Genomic DNA, 21,875 nt, shown 5'->3' on the forward strand with positions numbered 1-21,875 from the left:
AAGGGGCCAAAAGACAGCGTTTCAAAAAGAACCAAAAGACGGTGTTTCAACCGCTCGCTACGTAGAAGGGTTTACACGGTGGATTAAACGATAGATTACCATAAATTAGGAAGGGTAGCCGAGATATGAACCAGGAGTGATAGAACATGAGTGGGAAAGGTCTAGATCTAATAAAAACAGAGACCAACAGGAAGAAGTTTTGACCAGCAAAAGCAAAGAGGAACCGAAATGAATATAGTGATGCAGTGTGTGTGGGAAGGGTGCTATGCAAGTATAGATCTGGGAATGCGATATGTATAGGACGGAACGCTCAAGGTCAATGCAACAATTCGTAGTCCAAGTAGGAGTAATCGTAAAACTGCGTGTTAATGATCTCTCTCTTGCTCACGACGTGATTGAACTGGATTCTTCTTCTTTGCATCTTCTGGGCAACCGGAGTCTCTGCCATTCTCTTGCAAGAGACAGCATAGGGAACGTGGTTGTAGTGTGGCAAATCCGAGTAGTCCTGCTTCAAGATTGAACGTGGCTTGTCGTAAAGAATGTTCTTTTGGTAAGCTATGAACTCATCAGAGACTGGAGGCGAGCAGGAGGAGGCGGAGGAAGTTCTGGAGTGTATCTCCATCATGTGTTCAGACTCATAAGACGAGAAAGAATCCAAAGAATCGGTCGACTCGGATCTTCTGATGTGAGACGGGATGGCTAGTGGAGAAACGCTGGAGGAGGATCTGGCGGGAGGAGAGATTTCCTTGTGGGCAAACAAAGGACCGTACAAGCAAGTGATATCGTTCTCCTTGAACCAGTTAATCTCTTCCGGGTTCAACTCTCCAGACTGGTTCTTAACCTTGTACCACTTGCGCCAGATGACATTTTCCAATCTTTCAATGCAGGTAGATGGTAAAGTATGACGCAAGGATTGCTTGACCTCTGGGCACTTGGATCTGACTTGTTGCCAGCCCTTGAAGTACTGGTGGTCGGATAAGGTGGAGGAGAAATAGTCTACCGCCTGGTTGGGGTGGGCCTTGGCTGACGTAACGCAATCATCAAAAGAGTAACAAGGAGCAAGCATCGTATATGGTATTATGAGTTAAGGGGAAAGAAAATGTGTAGCGGGTAAAGAAGCGAAGAGGTAGGCATAATACATCTAAGCTGGATGATGAAAGAGAGGGAAATGAAGTTTATTATATATGGGAGGGCTTCAAATTCGTAAATCTGCTTGATGCAACACCTGAGCAGATCCCTTCTAATTGTGTTCTATGACCCATGACTGGCATCTCAAATATGTCGTTGTAAAAAGGCTGCGCTTTAGCTCGCCCCACTGTACTTCACATGGAAATATTGTCGGCCCCCTCCCAAGAAGCATGATTAGCTCGTGGCATACACATGCATGCATGCCTTCCATCTGAAATAGCCACAAGCCTACTTCCTAGTTTCGGCGTTCGTACGAAATCTGCATGCGTCCCGCCGCGCTCTGCAACACTGCTGCAGTGCATGCGTCAGTTGCTCCCGTTTCTTTTTAGCTGCACACGCAACTTTTAAGGCATTTTGCCAAAGTATAAGTAAAGACGCAGCGGAAAAACTCTTCATACCCCCGTAGATACTGTGCGTAACATGCGACTATCTTGCGCAAGCTCTCCTCATCAGCCACGAGCCAGACTACCCAACCAAACAGACCAGTGAGCATGTATGGCAGGAGCCGGACTCGAAGGACTCTGCTAGTATGAGGTCCTTGGCCAAACAAAGATAGATATGCCCGATAGTCTAGTACATTGCTTCTTATTAATTAAGCCGTTATACGAGCAACTGCAACGATACCGTCTCACCACCTGTACATTGGCTTCCAACTCTGGCCTGTTGCTCGTTGACACCTTTTAGAGTTTGTGCGGGTTTAATCCCCGCCCGAGTCCCTAGCTTGTTTTAGGTTTAGCAATGTCCGCCCCACTCCTGACTATGGTTTACAGCAATCCAAGTCTGGTTGCCGCAAACAGCGCTGCTTGCGGCCATTCACATTCTAGGTCCCAAACCCTTACTTCGTCCGGAAAGTATAATCAGCATTACACCGTCATTTATAGGTCAGTGGAGTGATATATTGCCATTGTCAGGGTTGCTGGCATGAACAATCAGGGATTGTCAGGGATGGATTGTACGTTGTGAAGATGATTTGCATGACGGGCCAAACCTTTAGCACAAGAATATATATGTGCAGATCTGGTAATTGACATTGACGAGTGTCTGGGAAATCTTATTAACTGTAGTATGTATACATATACGTTTAGTCATTAATCGAAAGTGCACGGTATGGTTATTGTAGATTATTTACAACATGAATATAACTAGTTATATATTTTCGGACTTTATATTTTGATCAAGTTTTTGTAAATACAACAATAAATGTAATTTACAACCAAATATATAGATATCTGAAAGACTATTAAAATAAGAAACTGTATATATTATCATAGGGTAGTATATTTAGCTTGACATGATGATTGCTCATTTGTATATTTCTAATATAGTTGTACAATATGGCATAGGTCAGGAATTCTGATGTACCCTGTGAACTTTTCATGCATAGTAATGTTCATAAATTTAAGTTCTGTGCGAAGGATGCCAGGCCAGAAAAGCTCATATCACATGTACATATTCATTAATTGAAATTCGGGGCAACTTACGATCAAAGGTAGCTCTGGGCGAAATCCAAAGGGAGTATTAAGTCATATAATAATGTAATCTCGTAAGAGGGGTTACCTTCTATGCCAATAATAGGCCACCGTAGCGTTTATTTGGTACTTTGATAGTTTTGAATGAGCCAATAAAATTTAGAGCTCAAGCTTCTGGTCCGTTCCACACCTTATGGAGCACGAACAGCATACCGGGAGAGCAAGCAAACCTTTGATTTGGTGATTGGAGCTTCCTATGAAATCGGAGTTGACAGGTTAGTGTGAACGGGAGCATTTAAAAAGCAAGGATTAAACACGCAGCTCGAATCCTTTGGCTTATAGGTAAAGTAATGCAAGTACGTGCAATAGGGTATCGAGGGCTAATGTATCAAATAAGGTCAACATGGAATAAAAGATGCCACTTGGGAGCACTTAAGCCGCCGGCATTGTTGTATCATATAGATTTCAAACTTACAACTATCCACTTTCGAGCATGGAGGGTAAAATACCAACTAGTTCAACTTATCTGATAGTATTATTTATTTTGGAATCAATCTCTGAGACATACTATAGCGCCGAAGCGGTCTGGCCATTTCGTTACGTATAACAGGTATATATCTTTTGATATCCATGCACTGTAATTTATTTTGGCTCTCCTCAGAAGGCAGTCCAAATCTCTCAGTTCCGGGTCGATGAAATACAACTATAGGTTCTTACCTTGAGGTGGTATTGACACCTGCGAAATTGTCTATGGAATTATGGCAATATATAAACGGGAGTGGTCTGGTACTGTATAAGCACTTGATAGCCAATCGTTACTCCTGAATAGCCAATCATCATCTCTTGATATCCATTCATCACCTTTTGATATCCATTCATCACCTCTTGATATCCATTCATCACCCCTCGATAAAGCCTCCACCTCGGGTTGCAGTCTATAACAGATATTTTACTCAAAAAGCCCCTATTCCTTACCCTATAAAGAGATTGGAGTCTACCGCAGGAAAACCGTTATTCCTTAAAAGAAGGCTTCCAGAATTCGTCCGCACCGCGCCATCGATCTACGGGAAAATCTTCAAGCCCTGCGCGGAAAGTTGGGAAATATGCATCCATACGTGAAATTTCCCTCTTGGCGGTGGCACCAGAAAATAGATCTCTCAAGCACGTCCCCTCATTAATAATCCAAATTGGCCCTCAGAGAGGCATCGTTAACACTACACCACCAAGATTCGCTGTATGGCCTGGCCTTAAGCATGATTTATTACCCTTCCATACAGGACAAGGTTATGTCTGAGAAAGCAGACAAACCTGCATGCAATGAAACGGAATTATGAGCGGAAAAATAACCCTGAGACATGTAGACTTCCGTGCCATAGAAATGACCCCGAGATAGGAAACCGCACCAACCCCCCAAAAGGGTGTGCACCTGTGGTAACAATAACGAGAGAAATGGAAAGACATCTGCTTAGGCAACAAAATGTCAAGTAACTGAGTCGGTACTCCCTTTGCCCATGAAAAGCACCCGAGGGAGAATTGTCCTGGGAGGCGTAGCGACTTCAGCCATATCGCTGGGGTGGAATGGGAGTACTCAAGCTACGTAAGCTGTGCCTTGTAGGCTTCAAGATGCACTTTGGTCGTAATTACACTACCCCTGCCCCGTGCTTTGCATTACGCCACTATCTGGGTTGAAAGAAAACGCGGGATTCCATCCCAACCCATGTGCCCATTTTTACCGGATTTTGCGGCAAGTTGTAGCGTAAAAGCCGTCAGCGGACGGACACATGCGTTTATTTAACAGATACATGTGTCTGACGTGGCCTGCACCATACTGTGCACCTTTTCGGGGAAGGCGGACCCGAAAAAGCCGTGACACTGTGGCAAGATCTATGCCTCATGCACGTAACTATTTTCTATGCATGTTCCGCCGAGAATCTTTCGAGTCACCTCGTGAAGGTTCTAAAAATAAGCCTGGTGAAAAAGAAAAAAAAGTTCGGGGAATTTCGAACGCCCTAGCTTCTCCAATTACTGTTATCAATTAAACCGCTTTGACAGTGCTGGCGAAGGTTGGGGACGTGCCCTAAAATATACACGATGACCCGTACGCCGTAGGAATCAAATTCCTCCACACGTCCGCGAGAAAGAGACACGTGCAGTTTCATTCTCTGAAAGACAAATATCGACATTGGTGGCCAGCTTACATTCGGAGCTCTAAGGCAAAAAAGCTCTTTGATCCTCAACTGAGGTTCGTTGAACTTTAGTTATTTCCGGGAAACCTAATTTACATACCTTTAGCCAACGAGCGGAAATGGATACTCTGGTGAAACTTGATATACTTGGCACCAAGCTTCCTTTCTAGGTGCCAAGACCTCCTTATAGTTGCACGGCACACCCTCAATGAATAAATCGACTATAATATCCATTTACAGATGTTTGGTCTGGTATCCAGCCATGAGTTTGGGTACATACCAATATCTGTGCGCTGCCAAGACTCAGACAAACCTACCGCATTCAGCGGAGGTTGGCCTGGGCTCAAACTGCTACGTCATCGTCTGCATGTATTGGCTAAAATTTTTATAGCTACATATCCCTTATACGACCTATAGCTAAATACGGCCAATACATAACTGCTCATGTTATTATTAATTTGACGAGCTTGTTGGCCAAAGACTACATTAGGCGGCGATCAAAGAGCGGTTTTTTTTTTTCGTTACACTAACTTTATCTGTGCTTCGAGAAAAGTTCATGGTTAGGAAAAATACTCGTTAACTCGAGAGCAGTATTTAGCCTTGTGACGTGATAACCAGAAATATATCGACGCTGGTCATACAAAAAAACCCCACTTTGAAATTTGAACGTGCGGAGATATGGATGGTAGAAATCCTATCATTCCAGGTGGAAAATTTGCAGAGTAGCACCTTGTGCGTTAGAAACTGCTCTAGATTGCCAAGTTGCCTGATTATCCATCGGTTGAGGCCTTTTTGGGATGCATATTTCAGATATGGCCTAAGAATCTTGGAGAGGATACTCTCAACCACACAATAACATAGTGCTTGTGTCACTAGTGTGCGTTTACAAGAGATGAAAACCATAGATTTACACGGGATATCCTACAGAATTAGTCCGATCAACTACACGAGTAGTGATATTAATCGTCGCAAATCGTGAGTAGACGAGAACTAGGTGATTCCGATGGGAATAGAGGAATCTCATCTACACGACATCCACCTTATCCCTATACAGACATTCATGGCCGTCTTACAAGCGTTTCATCCAACAGGTGGTGTGACACTTAGGGCTTGGTGTTCTTGGCCGTAATTCTGTAGCCAAATCGAACCACTTGGCAAGAGGGCTACAGCCACGTGGATGGCTTGTATGATATGTGGACTCAAGCGTTGCATCAGATCTCTTGGCATTTTCCTACTCTCCTTTAAAACCTAGTATTGATATGTACAGCTTAGACGCAGGGAGCCTCGTCTAGCCTCCTGCTGGGGTTGAACGAGTAGGCATGTCCATATAGCGGTACAGGAATAGCCCTTCTCACGTCGATATACCTCGTGCATACGACTGGCCTGTTTTTCATCGAGTGTTAGGTCTACGTACGCAGATATCGTGCTTACTTTCTCTGAACGGATAGTAGGAGCGGAAAAGCCCTTGCGATGCACCGGAAGTCCAAGAAGTCTTGGCAGGTTTCAACCACGGCCTTTCACCTAGGTTAACTAGACGAAAAATCTTTGCTCGAAATTTCGTATGTATTGAACCATGACACCGTCACTGCCGTGTGCTGATGGGAGTGGATCTCAATAGGCCGTTTCCAGCCCGACCTTATACATACACCTAAAAGATTTCTTTGACCAGACAGGACAGGGTTCCAGCATAACAATATATATGTATACGTACTGTTTGGTGTTGGTGTTAAGTTTAAAGCCTTAGAATGTGTAATGACAGCCTCAGACTGCTATCGCCTATTTCGCTATCACCGCCTTCGTGACCCCACAAGATTCACGTATTATTACGCCAAATTTCAAAGTCAGAGTAATAGTTAGCACTGGTGGAAACATTGATACCACCAAAAAAGCAAAAACATGCACGGAAAAATAAAATCACGTGCAAAACGTCATGCGGCTTACCTCTATGAAAATCACCGTTGTTGCTTAAGCATCACTTTTGAGCAGAGTAGCAGTCATTAAGCTTCCATCTTAAAGCAATGGAGCATATTGCCAGTGTCTCTCTATCACCCAAAGGTATTTTCTTTGAAAAAGCAAATACCCTGCTTGATGAGTCACCCGAGATCCTTCCAGACCTCCAGCTCTGGGCTCCCCCCAGCCATGAGAAGGCCGTCGAGAGGTTTCTTAAAGCTGATAACACACTCTTTCACGGCGTGTGTTTAATCAACAGAACGCTACTCCCCGATAGCTTGCGTCATACCGGCCAGTTTTGCGTGCTAACGGACAACGCCACTACCCAGTCGTTCTTCAAACAGTACCTCGAGTACATCAGACTCAACAGTGACATTGGCATACTAGCCAGGCAATACGGCCTGTCACAGCATATTGTAATACACCACGACATGGAAGAAAACCAGAAGTTGGTAATGAAGATGAAAATCCTTCTGGATACAACCAAAGAACCCAAGCCGGAGGATATCTTCGATAGAGTGCTCTTACGGAAGAAGTCCCTCCCGTACCAGTTCCCAGGGCAATACCCCAAATCCAAGCTGACGGTGATCGAAGAGCCACTAGACGTGGTTCCAGAGCCTCCATCCGGACACTCGGTGGATGGGGATCTAGACTCGCTTCCAGTACCCTCATTCACGCACAACGAAACCAGAATCAAGGCTTCGCAGGTTTCCAAAACTCTCCAAAATGTCATTTACTCTGAGTTGCGGCTTCGTGGATACTCCAAACCATCGTCCACTTCCGCCTCAACCACAGACAAGGCGGAGCTACTATTCTTTAAGGAAATTTATTCCATCACATACAAATCGGCAATGTTTAAGCTAAAAACCATGAACGGCTGGCGTGACCTACAGCTTCTGGAGGCGTACAAGCTTGAAGATATCCACGATGTGGTGGAGAAATTGATGAATGTGCTTGGATAAGTCCGTGTTTATTGAAAAAAAAAGAAAAGGCATCAGAACCGAAAAGTACTTCATGAAGTTGCAGTAGGTCTGTATGGATTTTAGAAGTATAAAAGAATCCCAGACCTCTTAACTATAACACAGCATTTATAGCATAGAACATAGCCAGTAGCGATATTTCGGCTCGCCTCACTGCTACCACCTTTGACGATCAGTATTCAGCCTAAATTTGCTACAAAGGCTGAATGAATATTTAATAAATAACGACAAGTTATATAGTTTCCATAAATTTGTGCGCCCGACGTTTAGATAGGACTCGCCGCACAGATGCCCGGTAACATGGACTCACATAAGTCTGCAGCTGCCAAAATTTTCCAGCCTCTCCATAGCAGAACTGAAAGCCTCTCCCTAGTCATACATACCCAGAGTATCCATACCGTCTATTACATCTTAAACCATCCTCCTATAATGGAAAACCCTGATCTGCCATCCCCCGAAGCTGCTCAGCGAGACAAGTTCGCAGTTTTCAAGACCCAACTAGCCTTGCTATCCACAGGCTTGGACCAGCTTATGGACAACCACACCGCGTTCGTGACGCAACAAACATCCACCATCACTAAAACCGGCCAGGAGATTAGCACAATTAAAAAGGCTTTGGAGATGGGGCTCCTTCTAAAGGAATCGGAGAAATAGGGCTGGACCGTACCACAGGGAAGATCGCTGTCCCGTTTATACGTGCCAAGCCCATCACTTATAAACACCCAACCGAAATACATGACTGGAACTTACAAACCATTGAATTTCGAATCATCACTTGCTTAGCTCCCCCCGTTTTTGAACATCGAATCATTATCATAGCCTCAGGATCTAGGGCGTGCGCGACTCGACGCCGCACCTGCCCCTTGTACATTTCTCAAAAATAAAATCCCGGGGCCCGAAGACACGCCACATATGTCCACGCCAACCAAATTTGCACAAGCAGCAGTTCACGGGCATTACTACCGGGAAACAAAGAACGCATACAAGCCAAACATGTCCAAAGCTGCGAGAGTGTACTCGGTCGCCAGGGTGTACGCGGATGCCAACCAGAAGAGACCCAAGGAGTATTGGGACTACGAAAATCACCACGAAATCAACTGGGGCGACATTGTCGACTACGAGATCATCTCCAAGATTGGAAGAGGAAAGTATAGTGAGGTGTTTCTGGGGGTCAATGTGTTGAACGACCAGGAGTGCGTTATCAAGGTGTTGAAACCGGTCAAAATCAAGAAGATTTACAGAGAAATCAAGATTCTACAGAACTTGACGGGTGGCCCAAACATCGTAGCGTTATTAGACTTGATCCAGGACAAACAATCGCGTATTCCTGCGTTGATCTTTGAAAAGGTTAACAACGTCGATTTTCGGGTGCTCTACCCGACCTTTACCTTATCGGACCTACAATTCTACTTCATGCAGTTGTTGGTCGCGTTGGACTACTGTCACTCCATGGGGATCATCCACCGAGACGTGAAACCGCAAAACATCATGATCGATCCGACTGAGAAGAAGTTAAAGTTGATCGACTGGGGGTTGGCCGAGTTCTACCACTCCGGGATGGACTACAACGTCAGGGTTGCGTCCAGATACCATAAGGGCCCAGAGTTGTTGGTCAACTTGCAGCAGTATGACTACTCCTTGGATTTGTGGTCCGTGGGGTGCATGTTGGCGGCGATTGTATTCCAGAAGGAGCCGTTCTTCAAGGGTGACTCCAACAACGACCAGCTCGTCAAGATTGCCAAGGTTTTGGGCACGAAGGACCTCACCGCGTACTTGAACAAGTACGGCATCAAGCTCTCGTCCGAGTTTGACAAGATCTTGGGCAACTACCCACGGAAGCCGTGGGCCAGCTTTGCCAACGACAAGAACAGGGCCATGGCGTCGGACACTACGGTTGTTGATTTTATCGACAAGTTGGTGAGATATGACCACCAGGAGCGTTTGACCGCCACCGAGGCTATGTCACACAAGTTCTTCCACACCAAGTTTTAGTGGAGATCTGCTGTAGCCCTATTTAGCTTACACAAGACAGGTTCTGAAGTGATTGTAGGGGAATGGATTTATTAGGTTTACGTGTTTCAAGAGGAAAACACCTAACATTTACTTAATTGAAGAATAGATCTTATATCGGTAGCCACGAACTGGGGTTTGTGCTTTACCTTTCTGGTAACACCTTGCACAACCGTAAAGATGCAAGATAGCCGCTGAGGCGAGCTACTGTCGGGCGTATAAGATACTCAAAGGGTTAATATGTTGAAGGTAGCCCGTACAGCAATCCCTTCCATTCTTGTCTAAACAAGGTGTCGTGGATGGTTTTGAAAGGCTCTCGCGAAGAAGACAAATACATCAGAAAGTGACAGGAGAACTTACGAATTCTTAAATAATCCCGTATTGTATCATATTGACCGGATGCGAAAATTTTGGCAGCGTTCTGAGCCGTGCCCCGCGCGGAATATTCGTGATTGAGGATTGTTGTACCCACTATGATACAATGCAGGCAGCACAGAGTTTGAGACGTGTCTCACCATCACGAAGCATGTTTCAGCCTGTGAACCAGATATTATATAGTATTACATCTCAGTAATATCTTTCAGTCGCCAAGGCATAGATCGAAAGACACATTCGAATTGAGCGAACCTGCCATTAAAGATTTAACGGTATCTCCCCATATATTCATTGCTACTCGAACAAGCGTTCTCAGCCCCACGGCTATTTTACCTATGGCAGTACCATACCCGTATACGACACCCTTAAGCAAGTCGGCCAAGGATGCATTGGGCGTCCAGCACAAGACGTTTCTCAGGTGGATTAATATGAAGTTAAAGACAAACCTCTCCTGCTTGACCAAGGACTTTTCAGACGGCATGTTTCTTTCCCAATTGGTAAATACGTTAGCCCTCCAGGACTTTGAATTCAAATCGGCTAATACCAAATACGGATCCTCTGAGCGGCTATGTCTGGTTAAACTTATCCACGAGAAACCCAAGCTCAAATTCCAAGCCTTGGAAAACATCAATGCCATCTTTGAATACCTCAGGTTTGACGCCAAAATACAGATCCGCAGTATCGGTGCCCAGGATATCGTCGAGGGAAACTTAAAATTAATCTTAGGGTTGATCTGGCTCATATTTATACGATACACCGCCTTCAGGCTTCCACACATAGATGACCCGCGGAGCAGTGGTGTATCATGCCGCAACTATTACCAGGACAGTTCAGGCATTAAGAAAAGTTTGCTTGCTTGGTACAACAAGCTAGTACCTCCCCTTGACAAGGAGCTTTCCGATTTCTCAATAAGTTGGAAAGACGGAACGGCTTTCTGCAATTTGTTTTCCCATATGAAGCCAGATTTGTTGAATTATGCTACCATTAACCACGATGAGGTTGAACACAATATTCGAACCGTTTTTCTGCTAGCTCAGACGCATATGGGGATTCCGATGTTGCTTGACTTTGAAGATTTGGATTGCGAGCGCCCTGACGAAAAATCTGTGATGACGTATGTGTTTGAGTGGTACAGGTATTATGCCAGGCATCAGTATCTCAAAAAAACTGGAGGGGATTCGGATAGCACCGGTACAAGAGTCCTAATTTCCTGCTCGCCGGACCTTTCATGTTCCCCTACCTTGTATGACATACCCCAGGGATCTTCAATTACGGAAGCTCCAAACGTATCAAAGGAAACTTCTAGATCAATACCGCCCCTAGAATCTGTTCTGACTATAAATACCCATGGGAGGGCTATCGTAGAGAATGATACTTTTATCCGATACTCTCCGGTGTGCATCGGGCCCAAAAAAATACCAGGAGATGGTTTGGTGGATAATGTCGCAAAGTCACCCAAACTCAACAAAATTTCGGCTAACTTGCTAACATCAAAACAAGACTACGAGGCCAAAGCTTCCCAATTGATCAACACCATGGCCCTCATACTCCGAGAATGGGAAAATTCCACCGCCCATATAAACACGATGAATAGCACACTACCCAAGACTTACTACACCTTGTACTATGCCGATGGAGCCTCCGAAATTTGTGTTTCTGACATTGAGTTTATAGATCAGTTAATCCTTACAATATCGGAGAATAGTGACTACTTATGCAAGATACAGAAGCAGCATCAGGCGGGATTCCAGAGAGGGGTCAAGTTGACTTTGCTCAAAGAGAAAATCACGTTATCAAATCTCCTCTACAAGATCAACAATGATGTTAGGTTGGAAATTGCCAACTTCCTGACAAATCACTCTGGGGAATTTCCTACCCCGAAAATGTACTCTCCGCCTTCGCATCTATCTTTGATGACCATCAACAACCAATGGGAGTTCTTTGAGGCGAAGCAGTTAGACTTTTTAGATATTATTAGGGACTCCTCTGATAATATGTATACGTTTTTGAAACTGGCCACCTGGTTCTACACGAACGACTTGATCAGTAGCGTTAAGGATTTCCACCATGAGTTTTATCGGATTATCCATTCGATGGACATAAAGCAGAGTTACTCCAATATTACGGTTGTGGAGTTCTGGAAAAACCAAAAAAAAACTGTTAGAAGGTTAATTGAGGAGTATTTTGAGCCGTTCGAGATAAAACTTTCCCGAATCAAGAGGCTTAATGATTTGGAAGACTTGAGATGTAAAAAAGGCAGTACATATATGGACAGCATCTACCCTTACTATGAGGTTGAATTCGAAGTGAATTTAATCAGAGACAGCATCCTAAAAGCGCTTTTATATATCGAAAATCAAATAGCGATCACGAATGAAGAGTCACCCGCATTCAATAAATGGTGAAAAAAGTACCTACCATTGAATAAATTTTAACAGTACCTAGTAGTAATTCATGTACTTATTGAAACTAAATCAAACGTGCTTAATATGAGCAAAAAACTCTCAGAGACTTTCACGAGCTTGACACCTAGCCTTCTACGCTTTTAGACGCGATCAATTACCTGGATAATAGCACAATATCCAACTTATCTTTATCTTCATAAGATTACAAACATAGTTACACTGAAGACCATTTATAATATTTTTAGGAATTCCATACACAAGCTCAATACAGGGATCCCATATACGAAAACACACTTTTTTCAACCCAGCGGACTGTAAGAGGATCGAGTGTGTGTACATCTTCAACCACGGACACAGTTCTTCCTCAAGCTCACTCTAGTTTAGACGCAACGGTAAATCTCTACCTTGGTCCATATTTATCAAGAATCTTTGTACCAAATTCCAGTAACTTGAGATATCGAGAGTCGATAACCAGTCTGTTTTAAGGAGCACAGTAACCACCATCAACAATGATATCGGTACCAGTAGTGTAAGTGGAGGCATCCGAGGCCAAATACAAATAAGCACCCACTAATTCCTGTGGTAAACCCCTTCTACCCATTGGGATCAACGGCAACCAACTATCGATTCTTTCTTGTGGGATATTTTTAGCAATAGGGGTAACTATATAGCCCGGAGAGATAGTGTTGACACGGGCAAAGTGCGACCACTCCACGGCCAAGGACTTACCCAAGTGTAGGCAAGCAGCCTTAACGGCGTTGTACGCAGACTGTTTTTGAGGAACGTTGACGACGTGGCCGGACATGGAAGCCGTGATGATGAAGGAACCACTACCCTGCTTTTGGAAAATTTTACCAATGTTCTTGGCACAGTAGTAAACACCGTCCAAATCGATGTTTACCAAGCGGTGCCACGCGGCATCGGACCCTTCGCCACCAGCCAATTCCACCAAAGGACCAGATCTCCACGGAACACCCGCATTAGCCACAAAAATATCAATGGTACCAAAGTCTTCTACCTGTTGCTTGATAGTGTTGGCGACATCGGTAGCGTCTCCGATAGCACACTTGTACGCAATACACTTGACCCCATACTTGGCAGCCAATTCAGCAGCCTTGTCATCGGCGGGGGAGGTGTTATACCAGATGGCAACGTCAGCCCCAGCCTGGGCGTAGGCTTCCGCGACAGAGTAACCAATACCCAGGGAGGAACCGGTGATAGAGGCAACCTTTCCCTTCAAGGAAAACAACTCAAGCACGTGTTCTGGGAGTCGGGGGTCTGGACGGGGCAAGGGGCCGAGATCTTTGTTGATGTGACTGGTAATTTCTGGCATTGAATATAAGGTGTGTAACTAAAAGGACAGAGAAAAGAGTATTTGCAGAGTTTAGGAGAAGCGAGGGATATTTATAAGGAAGCGAAAAGTTGGGGTAGGTCTTCGGATTGTTGGAGAGTTTTCCACCATGTATGCACCATCCCCGGCTGCCATGCAGTTTGTCCGGCAGCGTAGATATGTCCTGTAGAGGGTTCTCGGGTTCGCGTAATCTACCCCAATTATATAATCAATAAACTGGTAATCACGTGACATACATGATCATTAAAGGGCTGTTATATGGATCACGTGCATGCTGATGAAATTGAACCAAGGCTTTCATCACATGGTTGCAATTCCGTCGCAAACAAGTAAAAGGTTTGGCTGCCAGATCTGGCAAAGCTTAGAGCTTGGTGAAATTGCCCTCACAAAACCTTTAAACCATATTTGGGACTTGCAAGTCAAGGGGTGGTGCATTAATCCATTTCGATGTCTAAAGGATTTCTATTGCAATCTTATCTGCCTTTCAAAAACGTGCCTTCTCCTACGTGTGCTAGAAAAGCTTGAAAGGTGGAAGAAAATTCCAGCTCTACTGTGGTCCACAACTATGACTCTATACTGTCTTACGGTCCACCCGAGCCACAATACAGACTCTGTTTTTTCTCCGACGTTGCATTTTTAACTCGCCATAAATGGTGCGTGCGGCTGTAGCGAAAAAAACCCTTCCGATTCTAAGAAATTCCACCGGCTTGGCTGCCTCTGGAAGGGGTTAGACGTCTTGGATATGCGATCAGAGTGTTTACCGCGCTAAATGGCCGAATAGCACGTGGAGCAATGAGTAATAACGTGCAGGGGATGTAGCTTAATGCCCCTGTGACACATCGTGTGGGAAAAAAAAAAAACTTCGCGTATGCATGCACGGGATTACTCATACTTGACGTGAACCCTAGATGGACGACGGGATATATAAAAAGCTTTCTCGCCTGCAAGTTTAACTACCCCTTACTTCCTCCTCAACTATATTGACACTGTCCCACTCCAATAAAAAAGAACACGCATCACAATGAACGCACAAGTACAGCTATACGACACACCGCTATCTATTCTATCTATCCCCAGAGAAAAATACTGGCTCTTCTCGCTGGGAGTATTGCAGCTCTTGCACTACGTAGCAGATAAACTTGGTGACGCTGACAATGCACAAGACGACTCTACTGACAGCGAGAGTGAAGGAGAGGACGAAGAAGAAGGCTACCAGTCCGATGCCACCTCCAATTCAGTGCCGTCTATCAACTCCCATTCCAGAGCTTCCACTCCCGCATACACAACAGATCTCTCTGCTTGCAATTCCAAGGACTCGATACCGGAGCCAGACCATACGGAAATTGAAGATCCGTTTTTACACGTCGCCTTCACCCCGTCGGAATGCACCATTATCTGCTCCGCAGCCTTGATCTCGAAGTTCTTTACCCAGCCTTTGAACACCTCTGTCCAGGAACCAGCCTGCTCTTTTGACACCAAACTCTTCCAGGAAGCATACTTGGCTCTCCAGGTAGTTACCGATGGCCTTGATAACAAGAGAGTATTGGAATTGACCGAGCCGCTCTCCGATTCAGACATTTCCATTTTCTTTTTGTCCACGCATTTTGCCGACATCATCTTGATCCCTGAAGCTTCTAAGGCCAAGGTTGTTCAGATTTTGCTGTCCAAGGGCTATGACTTGGTTACCTCCTCACCGATCCCCGCTGGCATTAAACATGAGCCTGTTACTGTCGAGTCTGATGATTTGGCCACCAAGACCTTTGCTTTGTTCGCAAAGCACGGTATCAAGCCTTTGGTCTCCCCGCGCGCCAAACTACTACTCACTGGTGCCAGACCAGGCCGCCAAAATGCCCGCGAAGTGATTCTTCTCTCAGCGCAGGCTCTTGCCGCACACAACCCGTCCGTTCCTAATTCCTTTGTGGAGTACTTTGCCATCACCAAGACCACGGGGTCGTCCATTTCCTTGCTTCTCCCCAAATCCTCAAAGGTGAGGCACAAGCTTGGGTTTGGTGGGAAGAACAAATTCATTGGGTCTGATGTTGACAGTATCATTCCCATCAGTGTGGACTTGACCAAGTTGCCTATTGATTCTAAAGGTATTGTGGCCGGTTTGGCGGGCAGATTGTTGAACAGCGAGGCGGTGGAGAACGCTGTGTTTGGTGGAGACATCGGGGTTTTCGAAATGAACTATTTGTCTATGGGTTTATCCGGTGTCGTTATGATCCCAGAGGAATGGTTGAAGGTTGTCTCGAGTGTTTTGGTTTAGGTGTATTTTTTTGCACCATTATTTTTTTTGTTTTTGGGGTGTTTTATATGGGTTTATTGGGACTCTCGGTTTTATATCTACAGCTTTTGGTGCTGAATTTCAGTTGTAATTTTAGATTTATGACCCGTGTAGGTTAGCCGATACACTTCAGTCCTCGGCTAAGCGGCCTATACATGCCGAAGCCTCCTCGGGGATCTTCCACCCTACCAGTACTCAGAGGTTGTTTTAACCCGTAAGAATAGCCGCTGGCTATTTCTTTGCGGCTACCATAAAAAATAATAAGCCGTATATCCATCAGCTTTGCCTGTTTAGATCATCACCTCCGCCGCAAAACACTCGTGCCGGCGGGCTTTACCAACATATCTCCTGCACTAACTAATTACCGCTCCTCGCAATTATAGCTCAACTCGAAGCTTCCTGACATCTCTCGTCCGATTCAGTTCTTCATCAATTTACAAGATTCAATCCTATTGACCTATTCTACAATGCTGGATTCCATCATTTCCCGCTTGAAAGCCCTGGACATTGCGCTGCAACTCGGCGTTTTCGAGGAAGACGCCGTTCACTATTACCACGAGATGCGCCACCAACTGCGGTACGTGCTCTTAAAGGAGGTAATTTTCCTCTACGTCGTGTACCGCATAGTGCTCTACGTGGTGTTACCGCTTGTACAGCAAGTTTATGCCTACGGCCCGGTGACGGTTTTGCAAAGAGCGCGCAAAACGTGGACCGGTGCGTTCTTTCGCTGGTTCCTCGCCTCACCGCTCGCTCGGGCGAGAGTTGACAAGGAGGTTGCCAAAAACATTGCTAACCTCGAGGGCTCCTTGATTGTGAGTGCTCCGGGCTTGTGCAGTCACAGCAAGCTCCCAGCAGTGGGGATTCCTACCGAGACAGTGCTTGACACTCTTACAGAGTTGTCCCAGCTAAAACACTCCGCGTGGGAGGCTGGGAAGGTTTCCGGAGCCGTGTATCACGGTGGTGACGACATTATTGCCTTGCAGTCACAGGCGTTTCAGAAGAACTGTGTGGCGAACCAGTTACATCCCGACGTGTTTCCAGGGGTCCGGAAGATGGAGTCCGAAGTCGTGGCGATGGTATTGGATATGTACAACGCGCCAGTGCGGGCCTGCGGAACCTCGTCCTCTGGAGGAACCGAGTCGCTCTTGCTTGCGTGTTTGGCCGCGAAGGTGTACGGGGCGCGGTATAAGGGTATTTCCAGTCCGGAGATTGTCGCCCCCGTGACAATCCATGCAGGTGTGGACAAAGCTGCGTACTACTTCGGGATTAAGCTCCACAAGGCGCGGGTAGATCCAAAGACGATGCAGGTTGACTTATCCCAGGTGAAGCGCTTGATCAACCGCAACACGGTGCTTCTTTGCGGCTCGTCTCCCAACTTTCCGCACGGGATCATCGACGACATCCAGGGCATGAGCGACTTGGCAGTGAGGTATGATATTCCGTTGCATGTGGATTCGTGTCTTGGCTCGTTTATCACACCGTTTGCGAACAAGGCAGGGTTCCACGACGTGCCAATATGCGATTTCAGGGTCCCCGGGGTCACCTCTATCTCCTGCGACACCCACAAGTACGGCTTTGCGCCGAAAGGCTCGTCAGTCATCATGTACCGTGACAACAAAATGCGCGAATGCCAGTACTATGTGAATGTGGAATGGTCCGGCGGGGTGTACGGCTCGCCAACGTTGGCAGGCTCTAGACCGGGCGCCTTGATGGCGGGTTGCTGGGCTACGATGATGAACATCGGTGAAGACGGGTACGTCAAATCGGCCCAGGAGATTATCCAGGCAAGCAGAGATTTTAAGGCGGCGGTGCAGCGGATTCCACAGCTTCGCGTGTTGGGAGACCCACTTGGTTCGGTGGTTTCCTTCACCGTTGCCGAGCTGGCGAGTCTTAACATCTACGAGTTGAGTGACGCCATGTCGGCTAAAGGCTGGCACTTGAGCACGTTGCAGACACCCGCGGCCGTCCACATTGCGTTTACCAGGTTGAGTTCCCCGGTGATCCACGAATTGGTTGCAGATTTGCAGAGCGTCGTGGATGCATTGGTAGAGGAGGGGATCGGTGGAAAGACGAAGCCTCTGGGCGACACTGCCGCGCTCTACGGGGTTGCGGGAAGTGTCACCACGACCGGTGTTATTGATCGGTTAGTGGTGGGATTTTTAGACACATTGTACAAGTGTGATGTGTGTACCGATGGGTCTTCCAGAGAGTTGTGACGTAGTTCAAAGAGAAGGCCACAGGAGAAGACAACGGAAGAGATTTCAATGGAAAATGTGCCAATGGAAGAGATGCCAATAGAAGGTAAGCATGGTGGATTTTTGTGTACTTCTAATCTATATCTACGGACATTTACTTTTCTTAATGATATTTGTAGAAATAAGCATAGGAAATATAAAGATTTCCAAACATGAGGGTTTCCAAAATGACCATGGAGTTTGGCAAGTTACCTTATAAATCTCAACGGCATTTCGATCTCAAAGTTGGCCATACGACCATCTTGAATAACTGAACACAACCAGTATGCTAATCAGGACCGTTTATTTTGATAACGCTTTATCAATCAAGCCCCGTTAGTGATTCTTCGATAGCTGAAACACCAGTCTACGGCTCCGGAACATGCCGCATGCATACGTGGGGGAAGACCAACTTCCGGCATAGAACCCAGCCCGAAAGCCAGTACATTCTTTCTAGCCTCAGCCAATTCTACCCTTACCTTGATCGACACATGACTGGCACTAATATATACATATCGTTATACATATATTGCTACGTAAATGCTGTGCTGATGTTTTTACCTTCGTTACAAAATCTATTATGCTTTTGTTTTGGACGGCGATTTGGCCGATACCACCACCCTAGATGTTATCGATAACTACTAGACCGGTGCAGGCTAGACTATATAGTGGTCCAAGATAAAAAAATTAGCGCTACGACCTGGTTACCCTATAACCTGCTATATATGATCGGGGTCCAACGAGATATAGACCTGCGACGTGGCCTTGTCCTTATTTGAGGTACTTACGGGCCGTTACGGCAGCACATTCGCCAAATAAGTGGGTATCCTGACTTTAGTGCACACTATCTGAATACCCTTCTCGTACAGTATAGATATCGGTCGTATAGCTTGTTCTGACTCCTACGGCAGAGTCCGAACCACTGCACCTTATCAGCCCGCATCGAATTACCCAATTCGGACCAAAAGCGCTGGTGGTCAGGGAACAGTTCACCACCACAAAAAGGTACCTCTCAGGAACCCCAACCGTAACCCTTTCAAACCCCACCAGCATTCCCCTATGGATAATTGAATTCCCTCACCAACAGCACTGAGTCCTACGACCGGTCAACCTAGATTCTTTATCCTGCACTGAAACCCCCACATTTCTCGGGCACATCCACGTGCCGTGCATCCGCTCCCCTCCCCATGCAGCCCCCCTCACGTCAATTTAGCCCCTCAGCCACGCCAGCAAGTTGTCAGATGCAGTGCTAGCCGCCAGCGGTTATGGGAGGAAATATGAGATATACTTTTTTTTCTCCCTCGTAGCCCCGCGTTTAATAAACTCCGAGTCGTGGCACGCGAAGAGAAATTACCCGTGAGGCTTCCCCACGTCTCCTGGATCCCGTTCCGTAAATTTGTATATAAACCCCTCAGCTACCGATCAACTTCTCCCCCTTCCCCCACTGCTCTTTTCCTCATCCTTTCCCATCCACGTCATGTACGCAAGACTCTCTCTCAGATCGGGCAGACTTGTCCGCCCAATGGCCCAGCCATTGTCCTTCGCCAGCTTGTCCACCATCAAGCTCAACACGACCACCACGTCCTACCCGACCAGCCACACCTCGGCCAAGGACAAGCCTTACCTCACACCCACCTTCATCAATAATAAACTCCTCAAGTCGGACTCCTCTGAGTGGTTCGACATCCACGACCCTTCCACCAACCACGTCGTGTCCAAGGTCCCACAGTCTACGGCTGCTGAGTTGGAGTCTGCGATCGCCGCTGCGGACGAAGCGTTCGAACTGTGGAAGCAGACCTCGATCATCAAGAGACAGCAGATTGCCTTCAAGATTGTCGAGTTGTTGAGAAAGAACTGGGACAGACTCGCCGCTCTGATCGTACTTGAACAGGGCAAGACGTTTGCCGACGCCAAGGGTGACGTCTTGAGAGGGATTCAGGTCGCGGAGTTTGCCTGCGGCATCACCTCTGAGTTGCAGGGGGTCTCGTTGGAGGTTGCCCAGGATATGGAGACCAAGATGATCAGAGAGCCAATCGGTGTGATTGGCTCCATCTGCCCATTCAACTTCCCAGCGATGATTCCGTTGTGGACCATCCCATTGGTCATTGTCACGGGTAACACTACCGTCATCAAGCCGAGTGAGAGAGCACCAGGTGCCGCCATGATCATCGCCGAGATCTGTGCCGAGGCTGGGTGTCCACCTGGTGTGATCAACTTGGTCCACGGTAAGCACCAGACCGTGAACGCCTTCTTGGAAGACCCAAGAATCAAGGCCATCACCTTTGTGGGTGGCGACAAGGCCGGCAAGTACATCTATGAGCGCGGCCATGCATTGGGGAAGCGTGTGCAGTCCAACTTGGGGGCCAAGAACCACATGGTGGTCCTCCCTGATGCCGACAAACAGACCTTTATCAACGCGGTCAACGGTGCTGCCTTCGGTGCTGCCGGCCAGCGCTGCATGGCGATTTCCGTCTTGGTCACTGTGGGTGACAAGCCAAAGGAGTGGATTAAGGATGTGGCCAAGGATGCTGCCAAGTTCCGCATCGGGAGCGGGTTCGATACCTCTAGTGACTTGGGTCCTTTGATCTCCCCACAAGCCTTGGTCAGAGCCAAGGAAATCATCGCCAGCGCCGAGACCGAGGGTGCCACGCTCTTGCTCGACGGGAGAGACCAGAAGCCGGAACAGGCTGCTTTGGCCAAGGGTAACTTCTTAGGCCCAACCATTATCACTAACGCCAAGCCGGGCATGAGATGCTACGACGAGGAAATCTTTGCGCCGGTGTTGACTATTGTCAACGTGGATACTTTGGAGGAGGCCATTAAGTTGATCAACTCCTGCCGTTATGGTAACGGTACTTCCATCTTCACCAAGTCCGGTGCCGCCGCTCAGTTCTTTACCAAGAACATTGATGTGGGTAACGTGGGTGTCAACGTTCCAATCCCGGTCCCATTGCCACTCTTTTCTTTCTCTGGCTCCAGAGCCTCCTTCATGGGTGACTTGAACTTCTACGGTAAGGCTGGGATTATGTTCTTGACTAAGCCAAAGGCGATCACCAGTTTGTGGTCTTTCTCCACCGACGAGATCCTGGCGCCATCTACCTCCATGCCGATCCACGAATAAGTTCGTGAGAAATAAATAAAATAAGCAATAAATGGGATAAACTATAAATGGGATAAGGACAGATTATAACTGGATAGATGAATTACGATAAAAGATAGACGTGAACTTTAGTTGGCTCGAGAGCTTATACGCAAAATGATGTCGCATGTACATATTTCGTGCTGGAAGTGGAACTCGTATGAAGATAAATACAACTAAAAAATATGGTTATTAATTAAAATTTTCAACATCTTCGACCATATGCTTAAACACCCGTCTTGACAATAGTTTCACTCAGATAACAACTTGGTCACCGTTAAACATCGCTTCCTGCATATTGCCC

General features: G+C 46.5%; 10 protein-coding genes across 10 annotated transcripts; 8 read left to right on the forward strand and 2 right to left on the reverse strand.

Moving 5' to 3' along the window:
- Nucleotides 1-72: 72 nt before the first annotated feature.
- Nucleotides 73-1,249, reverse strand: BABINDRAFT_160566 (uncharacterized protein). Its single transcript, XM_019128312.1, has one exon. It carries the CDS (start codon nucleotides 1,064-1,066, stop codon nucleotides 317-319), a length of 750 nt encoding a protein of 249 aa, XP_018986498.1. The 5' UTR covers nucleotides 1,067-1,249; the 3' UTR covers nucleotides 73-316.
- Nucleotides 1,250-4,713: 3,464 nt separating this feature from the next.
- Nucleotides 4,714-5,288, forward strand: BABINDRAFT_160567 (uncharacterized protein). Its single transcript, XM_019128313.1, has one exon. It carries the CDS (start codon nucleotides 5,052-5,054, stop codon nucleotides 5,232-5,234), a length of 183 nt encoding a protein of 60 aa, XP_018986499.1. The 5' UTR covers nucleotides 4,714-5,051; the 3' UTR covers nucleotides 5,235-5,288.
- Nucleotides 5,289-6,861: 1,573 nt separating this feature from the next.
- Nucleotides 6,862-7,755, forward strand: BABINDRAFT_165874 (uncharacterized protein; the record flags this gene model as incomplete). The annotated part of the gene is made up of 1 exon (XM_019130373.1): nucleotides 6,862-7,755. The coding sequence occupies one exon, from the start codon at nucleotides 6,862-6,864 to the stop codon at nucleotides 7,753-7,755; it is 894 nt and encodes a 297-aa protein (XP_018986500.1).
- A 306-nt stretch (nucleotides 7,756-8,061) lies between these two features.
- BABINDRAFT_165875 (uncharacterized protein) lies at nucleotides 8,062-8,427 on the forward strand (the record flags this gene model as incomplete). Its single annotated transcript, XM_019130374.1, has 1 exon — nucleotides 8,062-8,427. One exon carries the CDS (start codon nucleotides 8,062-8,064, stop codon nucleotides 8,425-8,427), a length of 366 nt encoding a protein of 121 aa, XP_018986501.1.
- A 339-nt stretch (nucleotides 8,428-8,766) lies between these two features.
- CKA2 (casein kinase 2 catalytic subunit) lies at nucleotides 8,767-9,765 on the forward strand (the record flags this gene model as incomplete). Its single annotated transcript, XM_019130769.1, has 1 exon — nucleotides 8,767-9,765. The coding sequence occupies one exon, from the start codon at nucleotides 8,767-8,769 to the stop codon at nucleotides 9,763-9,765; it is 999 nt and encodes a 332-aa protein (XP_018986502.1).
- A 570-nt stretch (nucleotides 9,766-10,335) lies between these two features.
- Nucleotides 10,336-12,563, forward strand: ABP2 (Abp2p; the record flags this gene model as incomplete). Its single annotated transcript, XM_019130979.1, has 1 exon — nucleotides 10,336-12,563. Exon 1 carries the CDS (start codon nucleotides 10,494-10,496, stop codon nucleotides 12,561-12,563), a length of 2,070 nt encoding a protein of 689 aa, XP_018986503.1. The 5' UTR covers nucleotides 10,336-10,493.
- Nucleotides 12,564-12,780: 217 nt separating this feature from the next.
- Nucleotides 12,781-14,052, reverse strand: BABINDRAFT_160569 (SDR family oxidoreductase). The gene has a single exon (XM_019128314.1). It carries the CDS (start codon nucleotides 13,894-13,896, stop codon nucleotides 13,045-13,047), a length of 852 nt encoding a protein of 283 aa, XP_018986504.1. The 5' UTR covers nucleotides 13,897-14,052; the 3' UTR covers nucleotides 12,781-13,044.
- A 625-nt stretch (nucleotides 14,053-14,677) lies between these two features.
- On the forward strand, nucleotides 14,678-16,250 carry BABINDRAFT_160570 (uncharacterized protein). Its single transcript, XM_019128315.1, has one exon. It carries the CDS (start codon nucleotides 14,936-14,938, stop codon nucleotides 16,178-16,180), a length of 1,245 nt encoding a protein of 414 aa, XP_018986505.1. The 5' UTR covers nucleotides 14,678-14,935; the 3' UTR covers nucleotides 16,181-16,250.
- Nucleotides 16,251-16,362: 112 nt separating this feature from the next.
- Nucleotides 16,363-18,428, forward strand: BABINDRAFT_160571 (sphinganine-1-phosphate aldolase). Its single transcript, XM_019128316.1, has one exon. It carries the CDS (start codon nucleotides 16,666-16,668, stop codon nucleotides 18,412-18,414), a length of 1,749 nt encoding a protein of 582 aa, XP_018986506.1. The 5' UTR covers nucleotides 16,363-16,665; the 3' UTR covers nucleotides 18,415-18,428.
- A 1,273-nt stretch (nucleotides 18,429-19,701) lies between these two features.
- ALD6 (Ald6p) lies at nucleotides 19,702-21,731 on the forward strand. Its single transcript, XM_019128317.1, has one exon. The coding sequence runs from the start codon at nucleotides 19,955-19,957 to the stop codon at nucleotides 21,551-21,553; it is 1,599 nt and encodes a 532-aa protein (XP_018986507.1). The 5' UTR covers nucleotides 19,702-19,954; the 3' UTR covers nucleotides 21,554-21,731.
- The last annotated feature ends 144 nt before the right edge of the window (nucleotides 21,732-21,875 follow it).

This window comes from Babjeviella inositovora, assembly GCF_001661335.1.
Source record: "Babjeviella inositovora NRRL Y-12698 unplaced genomic scaffold BABINscaffold_3, whole genome shotgun sequence".
NCBI classification, from domain to species: Eukaryota; Fungi; Ascomycota; class Pichiomycetes; order Serinales; genus Babjeviella; species Babjeviella inositovora.

What these genes read in the sequence shown, in the direction of transcription:
- BABINDRAFT_160566 (XM_019128312.1), bottom strand. Translation starts at nt 1,066, where the DNA reads ATGCTTGCTCCTTGTTACTCTTTTGATGATTGCGTTACGTCAGCCAAG.
- BABINDRAFT_160567 (XM_019128313.1), top strand. Translation starts at nt 5,052, where the DNA reads ATGAATAAATCGACTATAATATCCATTTACAGATGTTTGGTCTGGTAT.
- BABINDRAFT_160571 (XM_019128316.1), top strand. Translation starts at nt 16,666, where the DNA reads ATGCTGGATTCCATCATTTCCCGCTTGAAAGCCCTGGACATTGCGCTG.
- ALD6 (XM_019128317.1), top strand. Translation starts at nt 19,955, where the DNA reads ATGGCCCAGCCATTGTCCTTCGCCAGCTTGTCCACCATCAAGCTCAAC.
- BABINDRAFT_160569 (XM_019128314.1), bottom strand. Translation starts at nt 13,896, where the DNA reads ATGCCAGAAATTACCAGTCACATCAACAAAGATCTCGGCCCCTTGCCC.
- BABINDRAFT_160570 (XM_019128315.1), top strand. Translation starts at nt 14,936, where the DNA reads ATGAACGCACAAGTACAGCTATACGACACACCGCTATCTATTCTATCT.